Consider the following 17,822-nt stretch of genomic DNA (forward strand, 5'->3'; position numbering starts at 1 on the left):
AGAATGTCCAGAGGGTAATCTCCACACACTAACGTTAGAAGAGTCTGCATCAGCCAGCAAAGGGGGGTTTTGAAGTCTAAGTTCAGGCCCAGATTGGAGATTGTTCACTGGATTCATGCATGAGCCCCAACTCTGAGCACATTGCTCCAGAACTTTGCTTAGCAGTACCTTAACTGTGCTTGGTAAGGCAATAGAGTCACCCGGCAAAAGTAATAGAGGAGTGGACCCAGGAGCATTGCAGCTCCGTAGCTTAGTGGCACAGGTCATAGTTCAGGGCTAAATTGGAGGGATAAGCTGGGTTGTGTAGAGATGACGTGGTCAGGTATCTCACCTCTGTGAGACATGTCCATATGGAGGGACTCATCTGCTGTATCACACTTTCATGAGTAGCTTGGAGCCCTAAGGTGCCACCGAGGCTGCATGTGGGAATTCACCTCCCTGGCAGTGGAGAAGAAGCAGATAATGAGAGGGTGGGCCGCTGATGTGAGGATTACAGTCAGCAGACACGTTGGACAGTGTGCGTTTAGTTAGAATTGAAAACAATTGTTTGGTAAGACAGAATTTCACACCATAGTCCAACATAGCCTTGAACTTGTGGTAATTTACCTATCCCCTTCCCCGCTTTTTTTTTTTTTTTTCCTTTTGAGACAGGGTTTCTTTATGTAACAGCTCTGGCTATTCTGGAACTCACTTTGTAGACCAGGCTGGCCCCAAACTCACAGAGATCTACCTGCTACTGCCTCCCAAGTGCTGGGATTAAAGGCGTGAGCTATCACCTCCTAGTTTTACCCCAACCTCTTGTGTGCTGGGATAACAGATATAAGCCACAATACCTGGCTTAATCGGAATTTTTTTTTTTAATTATCATTTTGGCCTCAGTGGTGACATATACCTTTAATCTTAGCACTCCGGAGGCAGAGGCAGGCAGATCTCTGTGAGTTCAAGGCCAGCTCAGCGTGTCTACATTATGGAGTTTTAGGCCAGGCAGGGCTACACAATAAGACCTTGTCTCAAAAACAACTAAAAATGATGTCACTTTATTTATTCATTTCATGGTCCCCGTGTGTGTGTGTGTGTGTGTGTGTGTGTGTGTGTGTGTGTGTGTGCGCGCGCGTGCGCGCGCGCATGCACATGCCATGGCACATACATGGAAGTCAGAGGACAACTTGATAGAGTCTGTCATCTCCATCTACTAGGTGGTCCTAGGGATTGAACTCATGTAGTGAGGCTTGGCTGCAGATGCCATAGTCTGCTGAGCCATCTCACCAGCCCCAGGATTCTTATAAGTACTTTTTGTTCACGTTTTCTCTTAAAATTATTTAAATTTTCTCTTGATATGTAAAAGAGGAGAAGCTGCTTTTTATTGGATATTTTATTACAATTCTTGGTCCACTCATAGCAAAAGCAGTTTCACAGAGCAGTTTTTACTCTAAGGAACGGCAAGAGAAAGTAGTAGATGATGGTAAAAACTAGAAGGAATAAGTGTTTGCGGCTTCTGTTTGAAAATGGAAACAGAACAGGCTGTAAGTAGAATAGGCTGCAGAAAACTTAATGCACACTGACTATGTAGTTTGGGCCCATCCGTTCATTACAACAGCATTTCACACATTGCCTGTGGCCCATGGAGGCTCATTCCCTGTGGGTTTGGGTTTACATGTCAGCAGAACAGATGTCACAGAAATGAGTAACTGATGCTCAGTCATAAAGGAAGGTGGGTTTAGGTTGAGCGTGGTGGCCCATGCCTTTAATCCTAGGACTCAGGAGGCGGAGGCAGGTAGATGTCTCTGTGAGAGTCAGGGAGGGACAGCCTGGTCTGCATAAGGAGTTGCAGGCTAGCCAGAATTGCATAGTGAGTCCCCATACCCCCGTCAAAAAGGTGACATTTTCCTCTCCAGTTTTCAGATGAAGAAATTATACTCTCTCCTCCTCATGAGTGCATGTGCTGGTGAAGGTCAGAGGTTGATCCCAGTTGTCTTCAATTGCATCCACCTTATCTTTTGAGACAGGGTCTCTTACTGGATTTGAGGCCCCTGATTCAGCTAGAGTAGCTGACTAGCAGGCCCCAGGGGTCTTCCTGTCTGCCTCCCCAGCACCGGAGTTACAGGGGCACCCAGCATGGTATTTATACATGGTTGCTGGGGGTCTCAACCGAGGTCCTCATGAGTCTATGGCAAGCACTTTACAGCCTTAGCTGTGATGCCCCATCCCCATCTCTTTCTTTTAATGGCTTAGATTGAATTATTTTCTTAGATGAACTATGCTCATCTAAATACAAATGTGAAATGTACAGGAATGTATCCATTAATTTGCTTCATAAAATGTTAACATTGTGATGCAATTTCTCAATCTTTTGTGTTTTAATAAATAAAGGAAATGAATTATTTATTTAATGAATAAATAAATAAATGGTTATTGAAGTCCTTTGTACTCCTTTCCCAATGCTGTTAATTTTTTCATCCAGATCAGAAATTGATGATAATTATTCTCTCTGTATGTATCTGTGAGAGAAATATGAATAATTATAATCCATTTCTATAATTTTTAAATGTAAGAATGATGTACCACATGTTTACCTGTGCAGCTTGCTTTCATGGTTCGTGTCTGTGAACTGGGTTTATTTAATTTCTTTTTAGTATAGCCTCTTGACTATATTGTAATTTATTCCTTCTCTGGTGGTTCAGTATTTCTGCTGCTTCTTTATTTAAAATTATATATATATTGAATCTCCTTAGGCACATTTGTGATTTTCCCTCCCTAGAGTCCAGCGTCTGATTATGTGAATTTGAGTCATTTTCTCGAAACCATTTTTCAAAGCTGTTGTACTGAGTTTCCATTCTCTAGCATTGTATGACTGTCCTCACTGGCCGTGATATTTTCAGACAAGTTAATTTTGCTGTGATGGAAAAACCTGGACCTTTCTGCAGATGCTGCTCAGCCTTATCTGGCTCCTGGTGATGAGGATTTTCATGTGCCTATTGACTGTTATGGTCTTCTCCTGGGAACTGTCTGCCATGTCTTTGCCCATGTTTTTTCTGTTGAATCATTTAGTTTCTTTTGGTAAGAAATCTTTACTCTTCACTGTAAAGAGAATCTTATACATATAAATGGCCAAATTTCATACAAGCGTCTCTGTTGCTGGAGGGCTTCTCTCCAGCTTCCACCAAGCCCCACAGTCCCACAATCCACATATAAAATAATCACTTAGATGCTTATAATACTTATAAAATGTATGGCCATGGCAGGCTTCTTGTTAACTGTTCTTTTATCTTAAATTAACCCATTTTTATAAATCTATACCTTGCCATGTGGCTGGTGGCTTACCGGCATCTTTATGTGCTGCTTGTCCTGGCGGTGGCTGCAGTGTCTCCCTCCTCAGCCTTTCGCTTTCCAGAAATCTCCTCTCTTCTTGTCCCACCTACTTCCTGCCTGGCAACCTACTTCCTGTCTGGTCACTGGCCATCAGTGTTTTATTTATTGACCAATCAGAGCAATTTGCCATACAGACCATCCCACAGCACGTCTCCTCCCATTTATTATGGTTTTTTTTTTTTTTTTACAGTACTGAATTCTTAAATTTTTTGATTAACTAAATTTGGTCAATGTTTTGGTTTCATTTGGAAAAATCTTCCCACTATTTATAGGTTATATAATAAATACAACACAATAATATATAATATAGTAAAATATATATATAATAAACATAATATATATATAGTAAATATGTATATATATATACATACTACACACACACACACACACATATATATACACACATACACATACACATATATATATACACACACGTACACACACACACACACACATATATATATATATATATATCACATCACATTGGCCCAAATGGGGTTTTGTGTATGATAGTGGTTTATACAGCCTGAAATGAGTTTCTGTGCATGACATAGGTTAATATTTTTAAATAAATGAAGAGTTGATGGGTGTAGTTGGTTGTTTTTACTCTTTGACTCTTTTGTGGGACCTACCACCCAGCTCCCAAATAAATACACACGGAGTCTTATTATTACTTGTAAATGTTTGACCTTAGCTTGGCTTGTTTCTTGTCAACTTTTCTTAGCTTAAATCAGCCTGTCTATCTTTTGCCTCTGGGCTTTTATCTATTTCTGTATACCTTTCTTTACTTCTTACTCTGTGAGTTACTGTGTAGTTGGGCAGCTGTGCCCTGGGGTCCTCCTTTTCTCATTCCTTGATCTTCCCCCCACCAGATTTCTCCTCCTATTTATTCTCTCTACCTGCTACCCCTGCCTATCCTTTCCCCTGCCTTGCTATTGGCCTTTCAGCTCTTTATTAGACTAATCAGGTGTTTTAGATAGGCAAAGTAACACAACTTTACAGAGTTAAACAAATGCAACATAAACGAATGCAATACATTTTTTGCATCATGAAAAAAATGTTCCACGGCATAAACAAATGTAACACATCTTAAAATAATATTCCACAACAGATGGATAAAGCCTTGCTACTCTATCAAGCTGCCATATGTGTGTTTTGGTCTCTCTGGCCAGTTCCAGTGGTTTTTCATGCATGTCTGTGCTAACCTTGAACTTGCATTTTCCACTTTGGCCTCCTGAGTACTGGGATTACTGGCCCATGCCACCATTCCTGGTTGGGCAAGTCCTTATTCCTCTAATTGTTTTTCCCAATGTGAAGCTACCCTTCTTGTTACCTGCACTGTGTGTGAATTGATACTTTCTTCTGATCCATTATTTTACTAATATGGAAATTTTTAAGACTTGTAGCACTATTAGTGGCCTTTAGTTCAAACTTACTGCCTCAGACAAAGCCATGTCTGCTTTCTGGTTCCATTTAAAACCTTGTTCTCCCTGACCATGATAATCTACTGTGGGTGTAGCCCATTAACCTTGGTGTGCAGTTCTTAATTGGCTCACTCAGAGAAGCGTCTACAAGACTTGCTATATTTAAGCCTGCGTGTCTTCTGTATTTTTAGTGGCTTTTATCATTCCTCCTCTTCGGGACAACTCAGACTTCTCTGGAAATCTGCCAATGTGATGATGTTCCTCTTTCTTCAGCCTGGTAGAGAAGAGCCTTCCTGAGAAGGCTCTCATGATGTATTCTCACTGACTCACAGTTTGCTGCTGTCCACGGGTTCTTTACACAATGTAAACATCACTGGTTGTACTATTTTAGGTGAATTTCTAAAGCATTTCATTATGCACGTTCTTCAGCATCCTAGGGAACTAGAGTTAAGCCATCTTGTAGTTTGTGTCAGTATTGTTTTGTGATCTTGAATTCTAATGGGAAATCATGCCATTTTTCTTCTTTTTAATTTGAGGCTCAAAGAAGGATGGGATTATTTTCCCGGTAGTAAACTTAATCACATTTGAATAAATTCCATGCTGCCTCTTTTTCTACTCTTATTGAGAGACAAGTGTAGACCGTTTGCTATTTTAGATTTAATAACTAGAAATGAAAAGGTCATAGATATCTTTTATGCTTCCATTTCAAAATGAGAGAACTGGGACTCGGAGCCATTACCTGTCATATTGAACATGTTAACTGGTGGACATTAGAATCAGGAAGAGACCTGCTTCGAGAAGCACATATCCTCACACATTCCACTGTGTTAATAGAAATGGAACCATATGATCCCAAGGAGATGGAGACAGGTGACTCCTCAGAGCTCATGGGCCACCCAGCCTAGTCTATTCAGCCAAATCCAGGCCAATGAGAGATCCTGTCTCAATAGCCAAGGTGAATGAAAAACAATACCCAAGGTTGATCTCTGGCTTCTACATGTGCACACACACACTGTGCATGTGCACCGACACACACAGATCTATTTGCACATAAAATGCATACACAGAAGTGGGAAGCAAGTTGACTTTGTTTATATCATATTGCTGGTACTTTACCCAGCGTAGATTCAGATGCCCTTAAAGCATGTCAGTGGAGTACGTATTTACATTCTTATCGGATTCCCTGCTAAAGCACACAGGTCTAATTAGTGCTTTGAGAGCTTTATGCCAGGTGTTTGTTTTTCCTTTTGGCTAATGAGTGCGTAATTGCCTTGTGGGAGATTGAAAGGCATGTCAGATGGACAGGAAGTGACTTCAGCAGGCACTCAGTGTTGAGCTGCATCCATGGCTAACATTCCATAAATGCCTGGGAAGGGGAGATGAGTCAGTGAAGGACAGAGAGACCTCAGACAGCTCCAGAACAGCACCCCTAGAGTTCAGCCTTGGCAGGCTCTTGTGACTTTGAAGATCACAGATAGGGTGAGGAAATTTCTAAGGTGAGCATCTGCTTCGCAGAGTAGCCACTGGGGTCCCACCGCCACCCCACGCTTGGCTTCTGGGGTGCAGTGAGCAGTGCCGGAGGAAAGGGAGGGCGTGAATGCAGACTTTCTGCCGTGGAGGGACATTTCATTTAAAGATAATTTTATCTGATCTGCGTATTTATTCCCTCTCCAGGGCAACATTTGGCAGCTTCTTACTCCACAAGGATTTCTAGTTGTAATGATTTAGACTGTAGAGTGATAGCTTTCATTTAAAAGTATTTACTGAATTTTGTCTGAGTACATATTAGTATTGTCCCTATGATTCTGACAGTGAGTATTGGTTTCTTTTCTCAAAGTAAAAAGGAAACTGTTTATGATCTTCTGTAGATACACTGGGGAATCTCAGTCTTTGCCTTTTGCCCTTTCCTTCAGTACAACCAGCTGGAGACCAAACGCTCACATGTTTTCTTCAGTGTGGAAAGTGACCTTACTTCAGTAATCACCCAAATTACTGTTTGCCCCCGCACATTCGGGTAATTTTTGCAGATTGTCACAATTTAAACAGTATGTTTAATATGTCTTGATTTCTTCCTTCTCCTTCTCCTCTTCTCTCCCTTACATGATTCTTACCTGAACAATAAGAGACCACAAATAGACATTTACATTCTACTCCCCCAGCTCAAGTACTTTTTGGTACAATGATAGATTTATGCCAATATTATTAAATTATATCTCATGTAATTGGTTTCAAGAGTTATTTTTATGTTTAGGTTTTTGACCATTTGAAAACAATCGTATGTCTTGGGAGTTTTATGCACCAGTGGTTTTGACTGTGTGTGTGTTTGTGCGCGTGCGTGCGCAGGCGTTTGTGTTTATTAGTTATTTTCTTGTCATTGTGGTAGAGTTCCTAACAGAAACAACTCAAGGGAGGACTGGTTCACAGTTCAAAGGTCACAGTTCATCATGACTGAAAGGCACATTGGCAGGGGTATAAAGTGGGCCCGTCATAGAGAAGCAGAGAGCTCTGACTTAAAGCTGACCAGGCCTTTAACTCCCTGGCTCCACTCCTACAGCCTTGTGTGAGCCAGCTAGGCCTCATATCCAAAAGATTCTATGACTTTTCAAAAGAGCACCACCCGCTGAAGACCAAGTGTCCAAACCCCTGAGCCTGTGGGGAGGTTTCCTGTGAGGTCATCTGTGCTGTGGAGTTCAAGTATCCTACCTAAAGGTTTTCTCTTATACAGCAACGTTTTTCATGCCTTCGGTTTTGTCCTAAAGCAGGGGTTCTCAACCTTCCTAATGTTGTGACCCTTTAATACAGTTCCTCATGTTGTAGCGACCCCCCAGCCATAAAATTATTTTTGTTGTTACTTTATAGTTGTAATTTTGCTGCTGTTATGGATTGTAATGTAAAAATCTGATAGGTAGGAAATTGTAATGTAAAATCTGATATGCAGGATATCTGATATACAACCTCCCATGAAAGGGTTATTTGACCCCCCAAAGGGGTCATGACCCACAGGTTGAGAACATCTCTCTAAAGGTTCTCACATTAGAAACCCTGGGGTTATTCTGTTCTTTCTACCTTAGACATTTGGTGAGCTTGCTTTTTCCTTAGTTTCCCTTTATGCTTCTAGAACCTCTCTTTACCCTTGAGATTCCCAAATGTCATTAAGCTATAGGAAACTGAACATCTTTGAACATTGCTTTGTAATTGATGTAAACACGAACCAGTACTGAATGTGTCTTCATATTCAGTGGCTTTTCCTTGTTTGGGGCTCTGCCTCTCCAGCTGCACTCCAGTCCTGGGATCTTTGGAATGACTGGGTATTTGTTTTAATCCTCCATTTCCTTCATGTTGTTGCTGACCCTCTCGTGCTGAGTGGCTAACTTACATCTTTTATTTTATTTGGCATTTCTATTCTCTAGGAATTATATATATAATATATAAATATAATATATATTATATATATATTGTTTTTTGTTTATGATTTTTTTTGAGACAGAGTTTTTCTGTGAAGCCCTGGTTGGCCTGGAATCACTCTGTAGACCAAGCTGGCCTGGAACTCATAGAGATTTGCCTGCCCCCCCCACCCGCCCCGCCCTGTGCTGGGATTAAAGTCATGTACCACCACTGCTCTCTCTACTTTGTTTTTTTGTATTTGGAAATTATTCGTCATTGTGTTCTGTTTGATAGGTACAATCATGGCTTCCAAAGACAACCATTACTCAACCCACAGGACCCCTGAATGAGTGACCTTAGTGGTCAGAGGGGATTTTTTAGAAATGATTTTGTTAAGAGATTTGAAATGAAGAGATAATCATAGATTCAGGCTTCTTTAAAATGTTCTGCTCACAACCCCTTTGTACACTTGAGAAATGTTTACAAGTGTCTGAGCATGTCTGTGAGGGAGTTTCTAGATTGAGTTGATTAAGGTGAGAAGACCTACCCTAACTGTGTGTATGTGTGTTGGGACATTCTGTAGACTGGAGCCCTAGAGCGACTATGAAGGAAAAAGCCAGCTGAATAGAGCGTTCCTCACTCCCTGCATCCTGAGTGTGTTTCAGTCGCTGCTCCACACTCTGCTGGCAGGATTTCCCTGATAGACTGGACCATACTTTCACACCGTGAGCCAAAAAGAAACCCTCCCATCCTTAACTGACTTTGGCCAGATATTTTGTTACAGCAGTAAGAGAAATAATTAACATGGTAGCTGTTGCTCATGTAATCAGAAATTTCTTGAGGTCTTCGGGAAGAGACTGTGTTCCTGTGTTCACAAAAAAGGAAGTAAATCAATTACTATGGAGCCTGAGCTGGATGAAAGAGAAACTGGAAAATAGGGAGGGTAATCCATTGGAAAAACAAATAGAAGGATCAAGAAAATGGATGCCTTCAAAAGACAGAGGTGCTAGGCATCACATGAGAAAAATTGAAAAATGAGAAATTATGACGAGTAATTAGAATGTCTTAAGTATTTCCAAAAGCAGGCAGTTCTGGCTGGTTGAAAAAGTCTTGTATGTGTGATCATGGGTGTGGGCAACTGGGCTGTAATGGAATAGGTCACTGAAGATGAAGTCAAGGAAATTGTGACAGGGTTCTATGCTGTTGTCCCCTTTGGGGGAGGGGGCCAAGTAGGCGCAGAGTCAATGACACAGACTCTGGGAGAATGTTGAAACAACAAGCTTAGTTTATTCAGGAAGAGGCAAGCCTTATATACCCTCCACCTCACCCTGGGGGGAAGTCTGATGAATATGCATCTGCTGGTGTGACATGGCTGCCTCTCATTGATCCAGGTCATCTCCAAATCATGTCTTAGCTGCTGTTGCTAAGGCCCTTAAGCAGATCCAGGTTGGCTCTCAGAAAGTATCTTTTTTACTGCTTTGGGTCATCTGGCCCTCAATCCTGTTAGGGATGAGTCATTCCACAGGAAATGACAGGCAGGAAAAGTCAATGAATTACCTAGAATAAGGGCAAGATTTGGGGTGGAATGGAACACCATAGGGCAACTTCTCTGATTTGCAGTGAGGGAGACACTGTGGACTGTATAGAAGATGCCAAGAGATGTAAGACAAGGTCATGGAGTGTGATCTCTTTGATGAAGAGAGGGACCAAGAGATAATCATACAGCACATGCACTAACAGCAATGTGACTTGAAATGTTGGGATAAAAAACACTGTGGTTGTTGTCGTCATAAGTCAAAAAACTAATTGCTCAGGCATTTCATACTGTTGTTTAAAAATTATTTAGTGTTTTGTAAACATTCATGTACAACCTATGGGTATTTAGTAGACCAATTAATCAAAAGTATTGATTAAGGTGGGCCTGGATGTGCAGGCCTGCAATTGCAGTTAAAAGTCCTAGGTCTAATTCCTAATACATACACACACACACACACACACACACACACACACACACACATACACATTTACACACACACACACACACACACAAACACACACAAATTGTCATATTTTCTTAGTGATTTAAGAATCACATCATGAGAAGAGGAAGAAGAATATGAAATGTCTTTAGGGAATAGTTTCTAATTATAGAACTTTCCAATGAACTGAAGGTCTCAGGAAGAGATTTTTCCCCCCTTTTTCTACTTGATATGTATCCCCCCCATTGTAGTCTTCATTATCTTTTATTTTATAACTTTTCTCTACTATTTATTGATTACCTATATTCTATTTAGACCACCTCAAACCTTTCTGGACTAGAGTGTGAGTATAAATAGTATGCAAGTATATTCCAACTGTCTTTGATTAGAAGAAAAAAAGATTAAGTAAACACATTATAAAGCACCATCACTCTACACTGGAAGGCATATAATGTCCTCTGAACTAATTATATTTTATTTCTTGTGGAGCAGTGTCAGGTATCAACTGCTTACATTAAGCCTTCCAAGGGGGAAGAAAGTTCTCAAGAGTCACAGATTGGTAGATGGATGCTATTCTGGGGATGAAGAGTCCTGGGGGTGGGTTGTGCTAACCACAGGAATGTTGAACAGTACATGCTGGCTTTGACTAAAGAGTCTTTGATGCATAGTATGACCTTTGAAATGTTGGGCTTGATGGTCCTTCTGGGAGCTTGTGTTACATAATATCTGTCACAGGTCAAAATCACTGTGTGAGGCGAGAAATGCAGACTAATTGGCCAATGATACCATATCCAGAAATTACCTCTGCTTACTAAATAACAGGGCAGAGTAGACTTCCATAGGATAAATACTTCAATTGCAAAGTTCTGTAAGATTTTTGGCTGTATTGAGCCTTTTAAGGAAGATTTTTTTTTGTATGTGTGCCATGTGGTTTTTCTTGTAAACTTCAATGACACACAACCACCAAGCAGAGACCTTGTCATTTATTTGTCTCACCATCTTTAATCTTGAGTACTAAGTGACCAGTATAGCTGTTGATATTATTCTGCGTCAGATTTTCAGATTCTTTGCTTTTATTTTAGTTCTTCATTTGCAAATGTTATCGGAGTCTTGTGTTGTCCGCCCATCTTTAAATTTGGATCCGGGGTTTCTTTTACTCATTCATTCATCTTCTTTTTCAGTTCACAGCCATGAACGAACCACAGTGCTTCTACAACGAGTCTATTGCCTTCTTTTATAACCGGAGTGGGAAATATCTTGCCACAGAATGGAACACGGTGAGCAAGCTGGTGATGGGACTGGGGATCACAGTCTGTGTGTTCATCATGCTGGCCAACCTCCTGGTCATGGTGGCAATCTACGTCAACCGCCGCTTCCATTTCCCTATTTATTATTTGATGGCCAACCTGGCTGCTGCAGACTTCTTCGCTGGATTGGCCTACTTCTACCTGATGTTCAACACAGGACCCAATACTCGGAGACTGACTGTTAGCACGTGGCTCCTCCGGCAGGGCCTCATCGACACCAGCCTCACGGCCTCTGTGGCCAACCTGCTGGCTATTGCCATTGAGAGGCACATCACGGTTTTCCGCATGCAGCTCCATACACGAATGAGCAACAGGCGTGTGGTGGTGGTGATCGTGGTCATCTGGACCATGGCCATTGTGATGGGTGCCATACCCAGTGTGGGCTGGAACTGTATCTGTGATATTGATCATTGTTCCAACATGGCACCCCTCTACAGTGACTCCTACTTAGTCTTCTGGGCCATTTTCAACCTAGTGACCTTTGTGGTCATGGTGGTTCTCTATGCTCACATCTTTGGCTATGTTCGCCAGAGGACTATGAGAATGTCCCGGCATAGTTCTGGACCCAGGAGGAATCGGGACACCATGATGAGCCTTCTGAAGACTGTGGTCATTGTGCTTGGTGAGTTCTGTCTTGACTGTTGTCTTCTTTATAGATTCCTAGTTGTCATATAGCCACACTAATTTATGATAGTGCTAAACCAGAGTGTGAATATTTACCAGGTATATATGCAGCATTATGAAAGAACAGGGAAATTTCATTTTGAATGTCTATGGCAATGCCAGCTTACCATTCTTTCTACAGTTATAGCCAGCTAAATACTGGTCTCAGTGCTGTTCTGTAAATGATGAAATGAAAGATACCATAGAAGATTTTTTTTCCCTAGAATTGAGAATTCCATAACATTCAAAGCCCCAAACCACCAAGATCAAAGCAAACATAAGCCTCAGAATGACTGGTTTCATTGAGCTTTAAAAAGATTTTATTAGAGTCCACATCATAAGACTCTTGCCCTGAGGTCTTTGTTTTACAGATATTCAAATGGATGGTACTTTATATGATATGAACATCTTTTATGCTTTCCTACATAGTTATTTATTAGTCCATGTTTATATGCTGTAATTACGTTTTTTATTTTTTTTGAGAATTTGATCCATGTATACAATGAAATATAATCGTACGTATCTCTGCCTCCAGTTCTCCCTATATCTCCCCAACATGCCCCTCCTAACTTCATGTCTTTGATTTTGTTGTTGTTTATTTATTTTAATTTTATGATAACCCACTAAGTCCAGTGTGCATCGATGTGGGGCATGGGAAACCTACCAGTATTCAGTTCCTCCATAGACAAAGTTTCTTCATCCCCTGGCAACTATCCATGAGCAATAACTCTTCAGTATGGAGTGGCTCCTGAAGATCATCTACCCATCTATGCCAGGATGATCTTGTGACTCTTTTGGCTGTCTTGACCTTGTGAAGGTCTTGTGCAGGTAACCACTGCTGCTGTGAGGTCATGCTCTAGATAGCTCTGTCATGTGCTGAGGCAGCATGCCTCAGCAGCCATCTCTATTCTCTGTCTCTTACTTTCTGTCTGCCTCCTCGTCTGTGATGTTCCCTCAGCCTTGGTGGTGAAGGTAGATGTCCTATTTAGGGCTGAGCATCAGGATCTCATTCTCAGCACTGGGACCAGCTCTGCATCTCTCCATTGACTGCTGTCCACTGTGGAAAGAAGTTTCTCTGACCACGGTGGAGAGCAGCCTGGGTCTGTTGGTCCAGAAGCTGGGCAGACTCTCTGTAACTCTTATCAAATTGTAGGCAAATAGACCAAAGTTTTATGGAAATCTATGGCAGTAATCTTTATGAAAATTAGTTTTGGAAAATTAATTTTCTATTCATATTAATAGACATTAACTCACAATTCAAGATAAAGATTAAAATGTTTTTCTTTCTATAAATTCATATAATTTTTTTGTTGTTGATTTTAAAATTAAAATATATCATTTCTCCCTCTTTCCTCCCTGCAGTCTGTCCCATGTTCCTCTTCCATCTCTCTCTCTCTCTCTCTCTCTCTCTCTCTCTCTCTCTCTCTCTCTCTCTCTCTCTCGTCTATCTTTCTATGCCTAAATATATTAATATAACCTGTTCAGTCCCTTTAATGTTTCTTGTATGTATATCATTTTATGACCACTTAGTACTGTATAACCCATTAGGGAACTCATCCTTGAAGAAAATTATTTCTCTCACTCTCAGCAGTTTTTGAGACAGGCTAACCTTGAACTCACTATATATAGCTCAAACTGACCTTATCTTGTAGACTCCTGCCTCACTCTCCTGAGTGCTGGGATTATAGGCATGAATTACCATACCCAGTTTTAAACTGAAATAACTTTCACTTTAAACTAAGTTTAAAGTTTAAGTTTTCCTAGATTTAAAAAAAAACTCATGGTGGTGATCAGTATGAATATATGTATATATTTACATGCTCAGAAAATAATTATAGAAACCTAATAAGTTCTAGGAACTGGGATGGCACCTGGAGATATACCCACCTAAAAGACATTTGGAGAACATGTCTTTTGGAATATAGAGAAACTAAAAGTTTCACTTGGTGATAATTTGTTTAAATAATTATCTAATTGAATCACATCTTATTCATAGACTGTATTGAGGTTAATGTTTGATCACATTTATTAATCTTAAAGCACACCCATATAAACAAAACATGCCACCAACAAAATCCTTGTAAGAAAAACAAACCATAGCTTCTTTAGTGGCTGGGGATATAGTTGTGTGGTAGAGTAACTTTTCTCTTCTTTTTTCCTTTGCTTTTTTTAAATTGAAAATATATTTTTTCATATAGTATATTCTGGTCATTTCCCCTTCTCTAGTTCCTCCCAGACCCTTCCCGCCTCTCCCCCTGCCCAAATCCACAGCCTTTCATTCTGTCATCAGAAAATAAACAGGCAACTAAAAACCAAAAAAGAATAGGAGAAAACAAACAGAAAAGAATGGAGCCAAAGTGACAGCACATGAAGCATGTAGAGATGCAGATGCACACACACACTTGCACACACAGAAATCTCATAAAAACATAACTGGGAAACCATAGTACGTAAGCAAAAGACCTGTAAGATGAAAACAAACAAACAAACAAACAAACAAAAGCCCAGATACAGAATTATGAGACAACAACACTCCAAAAATACTATTGAGTTAATTTTGTGTTGGCCATCTGCTTCTGGGCACGGGGCCTGCCCTTAAGTGTGGTTTGTACCCCCAGTGAGACTTTGCTGGAGAAAACTTAACTTTTCCGTAGTGAGCAGTTGTCAACTGGAGATAGTCTCTGGGTAAGGGATGGGGCTTGTGTCCACTTCCCCTCTCAGCACTGGGACCCCATCTGGCTTAGACCTGTACAGGTCCTGTGCATGCTGCCTCAGTCTCCAGGAGGTCATATTGTGTGTTGTGTCTAGAAGGCCTTGTTTTCTTGGTGTTCTCCATCCCCACTGGCTTTTTCAACTTTTCCACCTTCTTTTCTACAAAGTTCCCTGAACCCTGAGGGGAGGGATTTAGTGGAGACATCTCATTTAAGATGGAGTGTTCTGAGGTCTCTCATTCTCTGCACATTGTCCAGTTGTGGACCTCTTTATTTGTTCCCATCTACTGCAGGAGGAAGCTTCTCTCATGATCACTGATCTATGAGTGTATCAGAATGTCATTAGGAGTCATTTTATGGCTGCACTTCCTTAGCAGAACAGGAGTACATGGTTTTCCCCTAGGTCCATGGCCTATCTAGTTTAGGGCTCTTGGGCACCTGAGTATTGTCAGGCATGGGTTCCATCTTATGGAGTGGGTCTTAACTCCAATCAGATAGTTGTTGGTTACTCCCACAACTTTTGTGCCACTATTGCATCAGCATGTCTTGTAGGCAGATGATAATTGTAGATTGAAGGGCTTGTAGCTGGCTTGGTGGTTTCCTTTCTCCTCTACTAGCATGCTGAGGACCTTTCAGTACCACGAACACTAGTCAGTAGGAATGAAAGCTCTGGGTAGGTGTAAGATGAATTGCTAAACGGTCATAAATAAAAAAAACCAGAGCCAGATATTGGGGTGAAAACTGAGAGATCAGACAAATAGAACAAGCCACAGCCAACCTCACCCTATCAACTCCTCAGCCTCCAGAGAGAGCTACTTCCTATATATATATACTCATGCCTATATAGCTTTCTGTGCTCTGCCGTCTTACTTCCTCTCTCCACCCAGCTACATCACTTCCTTTCCACCCAGCTCTATCACCTCCTGTCTGTCTGCACAGATCTCTAGACCTCTATGGTTAACTAGCACTGGGATTAAAGGTATGTGCCACCACACCTGGCTCTGTTCCCAGTGTGGCCTTGAACTCACAGAGATCCAGATGGATCTCTGCCTTCTGAATGCTAGGATTAGAGGCATGTGCTACCACTGCCTGACCTCTATGTTTAATATAGTGGCTGGCTTTTCCCTCTGATCCAAGGATAAGCTTTATTGGGGTGCGCAAATAAAATGTCACCACAGGAAGGCACCAGCTCAACATCTCCCTATTGAGTGAGTTGTGTAGATGTTGTTTTCAGCAATAGGGACTTACTATCAGTTTGTGAAATCAACCAATAGTCTTGGCAATATGTTGGGTTGTTTGGGAATTTCCATGGGGCCCCCTTGGTTAACAACCCAATCAGAGATAACCCATTCCTGGTACTGAGAGTTTCATTTGGTGTCTAGAGGTAGATTGTTTTTCTAGCAGGTTTAAGACCCCAGATTAGATCCCTAACAATGCAACACACAGACAAACAAACTTGGTTTCACCTTTGCTACAGAAGTTGAGTGGAAAAGTTCTGTAATCCTCTGCTCTCTGGAAAGCACAGTGGGGTAAATAACCTGGGATTATGTGGCATCTCTGAAACTGTGGTTCTCACTCATTTTAGTCCATGGAAGGAGATGGAGCACAGATTACCCTTAAGTAAGTTAGCGTCCCTGAAAAAGCCTCCACCCTGTTCTTTTGGGTCAGGGCAAGCATGTCATGATGATCCTCTATGGCTGTATTGAGTGTGAGCTGTAGACCTGTGAGAATGAGATTTAGGTCACAGACTCAACAGCCCACCTGAACCCCTGTCTAACTAACTGAACATTCAAGAAGCATCCTCACTGGGGACACCATCACCTCAGACATGAGATGTCTGATTCCATCCAAAGTTCAGTGAGCACAAGAACAGCTTCTTTCTTCTTTAATTCCAGCAAAGCTTTTGAGCATCTCTATACTACCAGCTTCACCTGATCTGAAGTAAACACATTCCAGTTTACCATGGATACGGTCTGTGTGTGAGATGCAATGTATAACCTGCTACATTTTGCTTCCGTCTTGACTCAGACATTTGTTTGCTGGCCATCTAAATGTTGATGGTCACTGTGACATGGGTGTGTGTCTCTTCTATTTTAATGTCACTGCTTAGTTCACAGAGCACTAAATGACTGTGGTATTTGGACTATGAACCCACCAAGTTCTTGCTTTAATCTTGACCTTTGCATAAGATCCAGCATATCCACATCATGTACTGCAATTAATGATTCACATAAAATTAACATTTGTGCCTCATTGGGTTGTTTTTCCTCCACCATAAGCAACACCACCACCACCCATCACACAGATTTCCAATGTGTGTGTAACAGAAGTAGTGGCATTGAGTCTTACTGTCAGTCTCCACAAAGACCAAATGTAGTTACCTTTCTCTGGAATAAATAATAATCATTCTGTGGCCAGGGAATGGAAGACATTTTAGAACATGGAAAACTCCAGTCAGAATGATGAGTGAAAATAACTTGAGGCAAGATGGGAATATGATTGTAATTTAGGGAATAGAGTTCAGTAAATGAATAACAACCTTTTTTGAGAAAAGTAGAGAGAGTGAGAAGAAGTATGGGATATGCATGGGGGAATGGTAGAAAGCTCAGAATAGGGAATTCACAGCCCAGAAGAGTCCGGTTTTTGTCACAGTGATGCCCAATGTCTGTTGTCCCATTCACTCTCCTGCTAGAAGGGGTGGGTCTGGTTATTTGGAAAACTTGGGTTCATCTTGTAGAAATGAGCATTGTCATTGGCCTGGCAATCATCTGATATAAATTAATTGACTGATAATCTGGATTTTTGACTTTGGTTTTTGCACAAATGTTTTTTAATATCTGAAAACTGTGATTTATGAAGATTTTTAGCCTGGGGAAGGCCAGCGGGATCGAAGGCTTTGTTCTGTCAAATGCTCTATGTAGTCTTTTATAGCTGTCTGGGTCAACGTAGGTACTGAACAAACAATTGTTGAATGAATGAATGGAT

General features: G+C 41.1%; 1 protein-coding gene across 7 annotated transcripts in view; it reads left to right on the top strand.

The window, feature by feature from the left end:
* The window catches only part of Lpar1 (lysophosphatidic acid receptor 1), a 125,822-nt gene that overhangs the window by 59,619 nt on the left and 48,381 nt on the right, over positions 1-17,822 (top strand). For all 7 annotated transcript variants that reach the window (XM_028857772.2, XM_028857774.2, XM_037202631.1 and 4 more), the window contains one exon: positions 11,338-12,085. In XM_028857772.2, coding sequence (XP_028713605.1) covers positions 11,338-12,085 — 748 coding nt within the window. The remainder of the gene's footprint in view (positions 1-11,337; positions 12,086-17,822) is intronic.

Source organism: Peromyscus leucopus, chromosome 2 (genome assembly GCF_004664715.2).
Source record: "Peromyscus leucopus breed LL Stock chromosome 2, UCI_PerLeu_2.1, whole genome shotgun sequence".
Classification (NCBI taxonomy): domain Eukaryota; kingdom Metazoa; phylum Chordata; class Mammalia; order Rodentia; family Cricetidae; genus Peromyscus; species Peromyscus leucopus.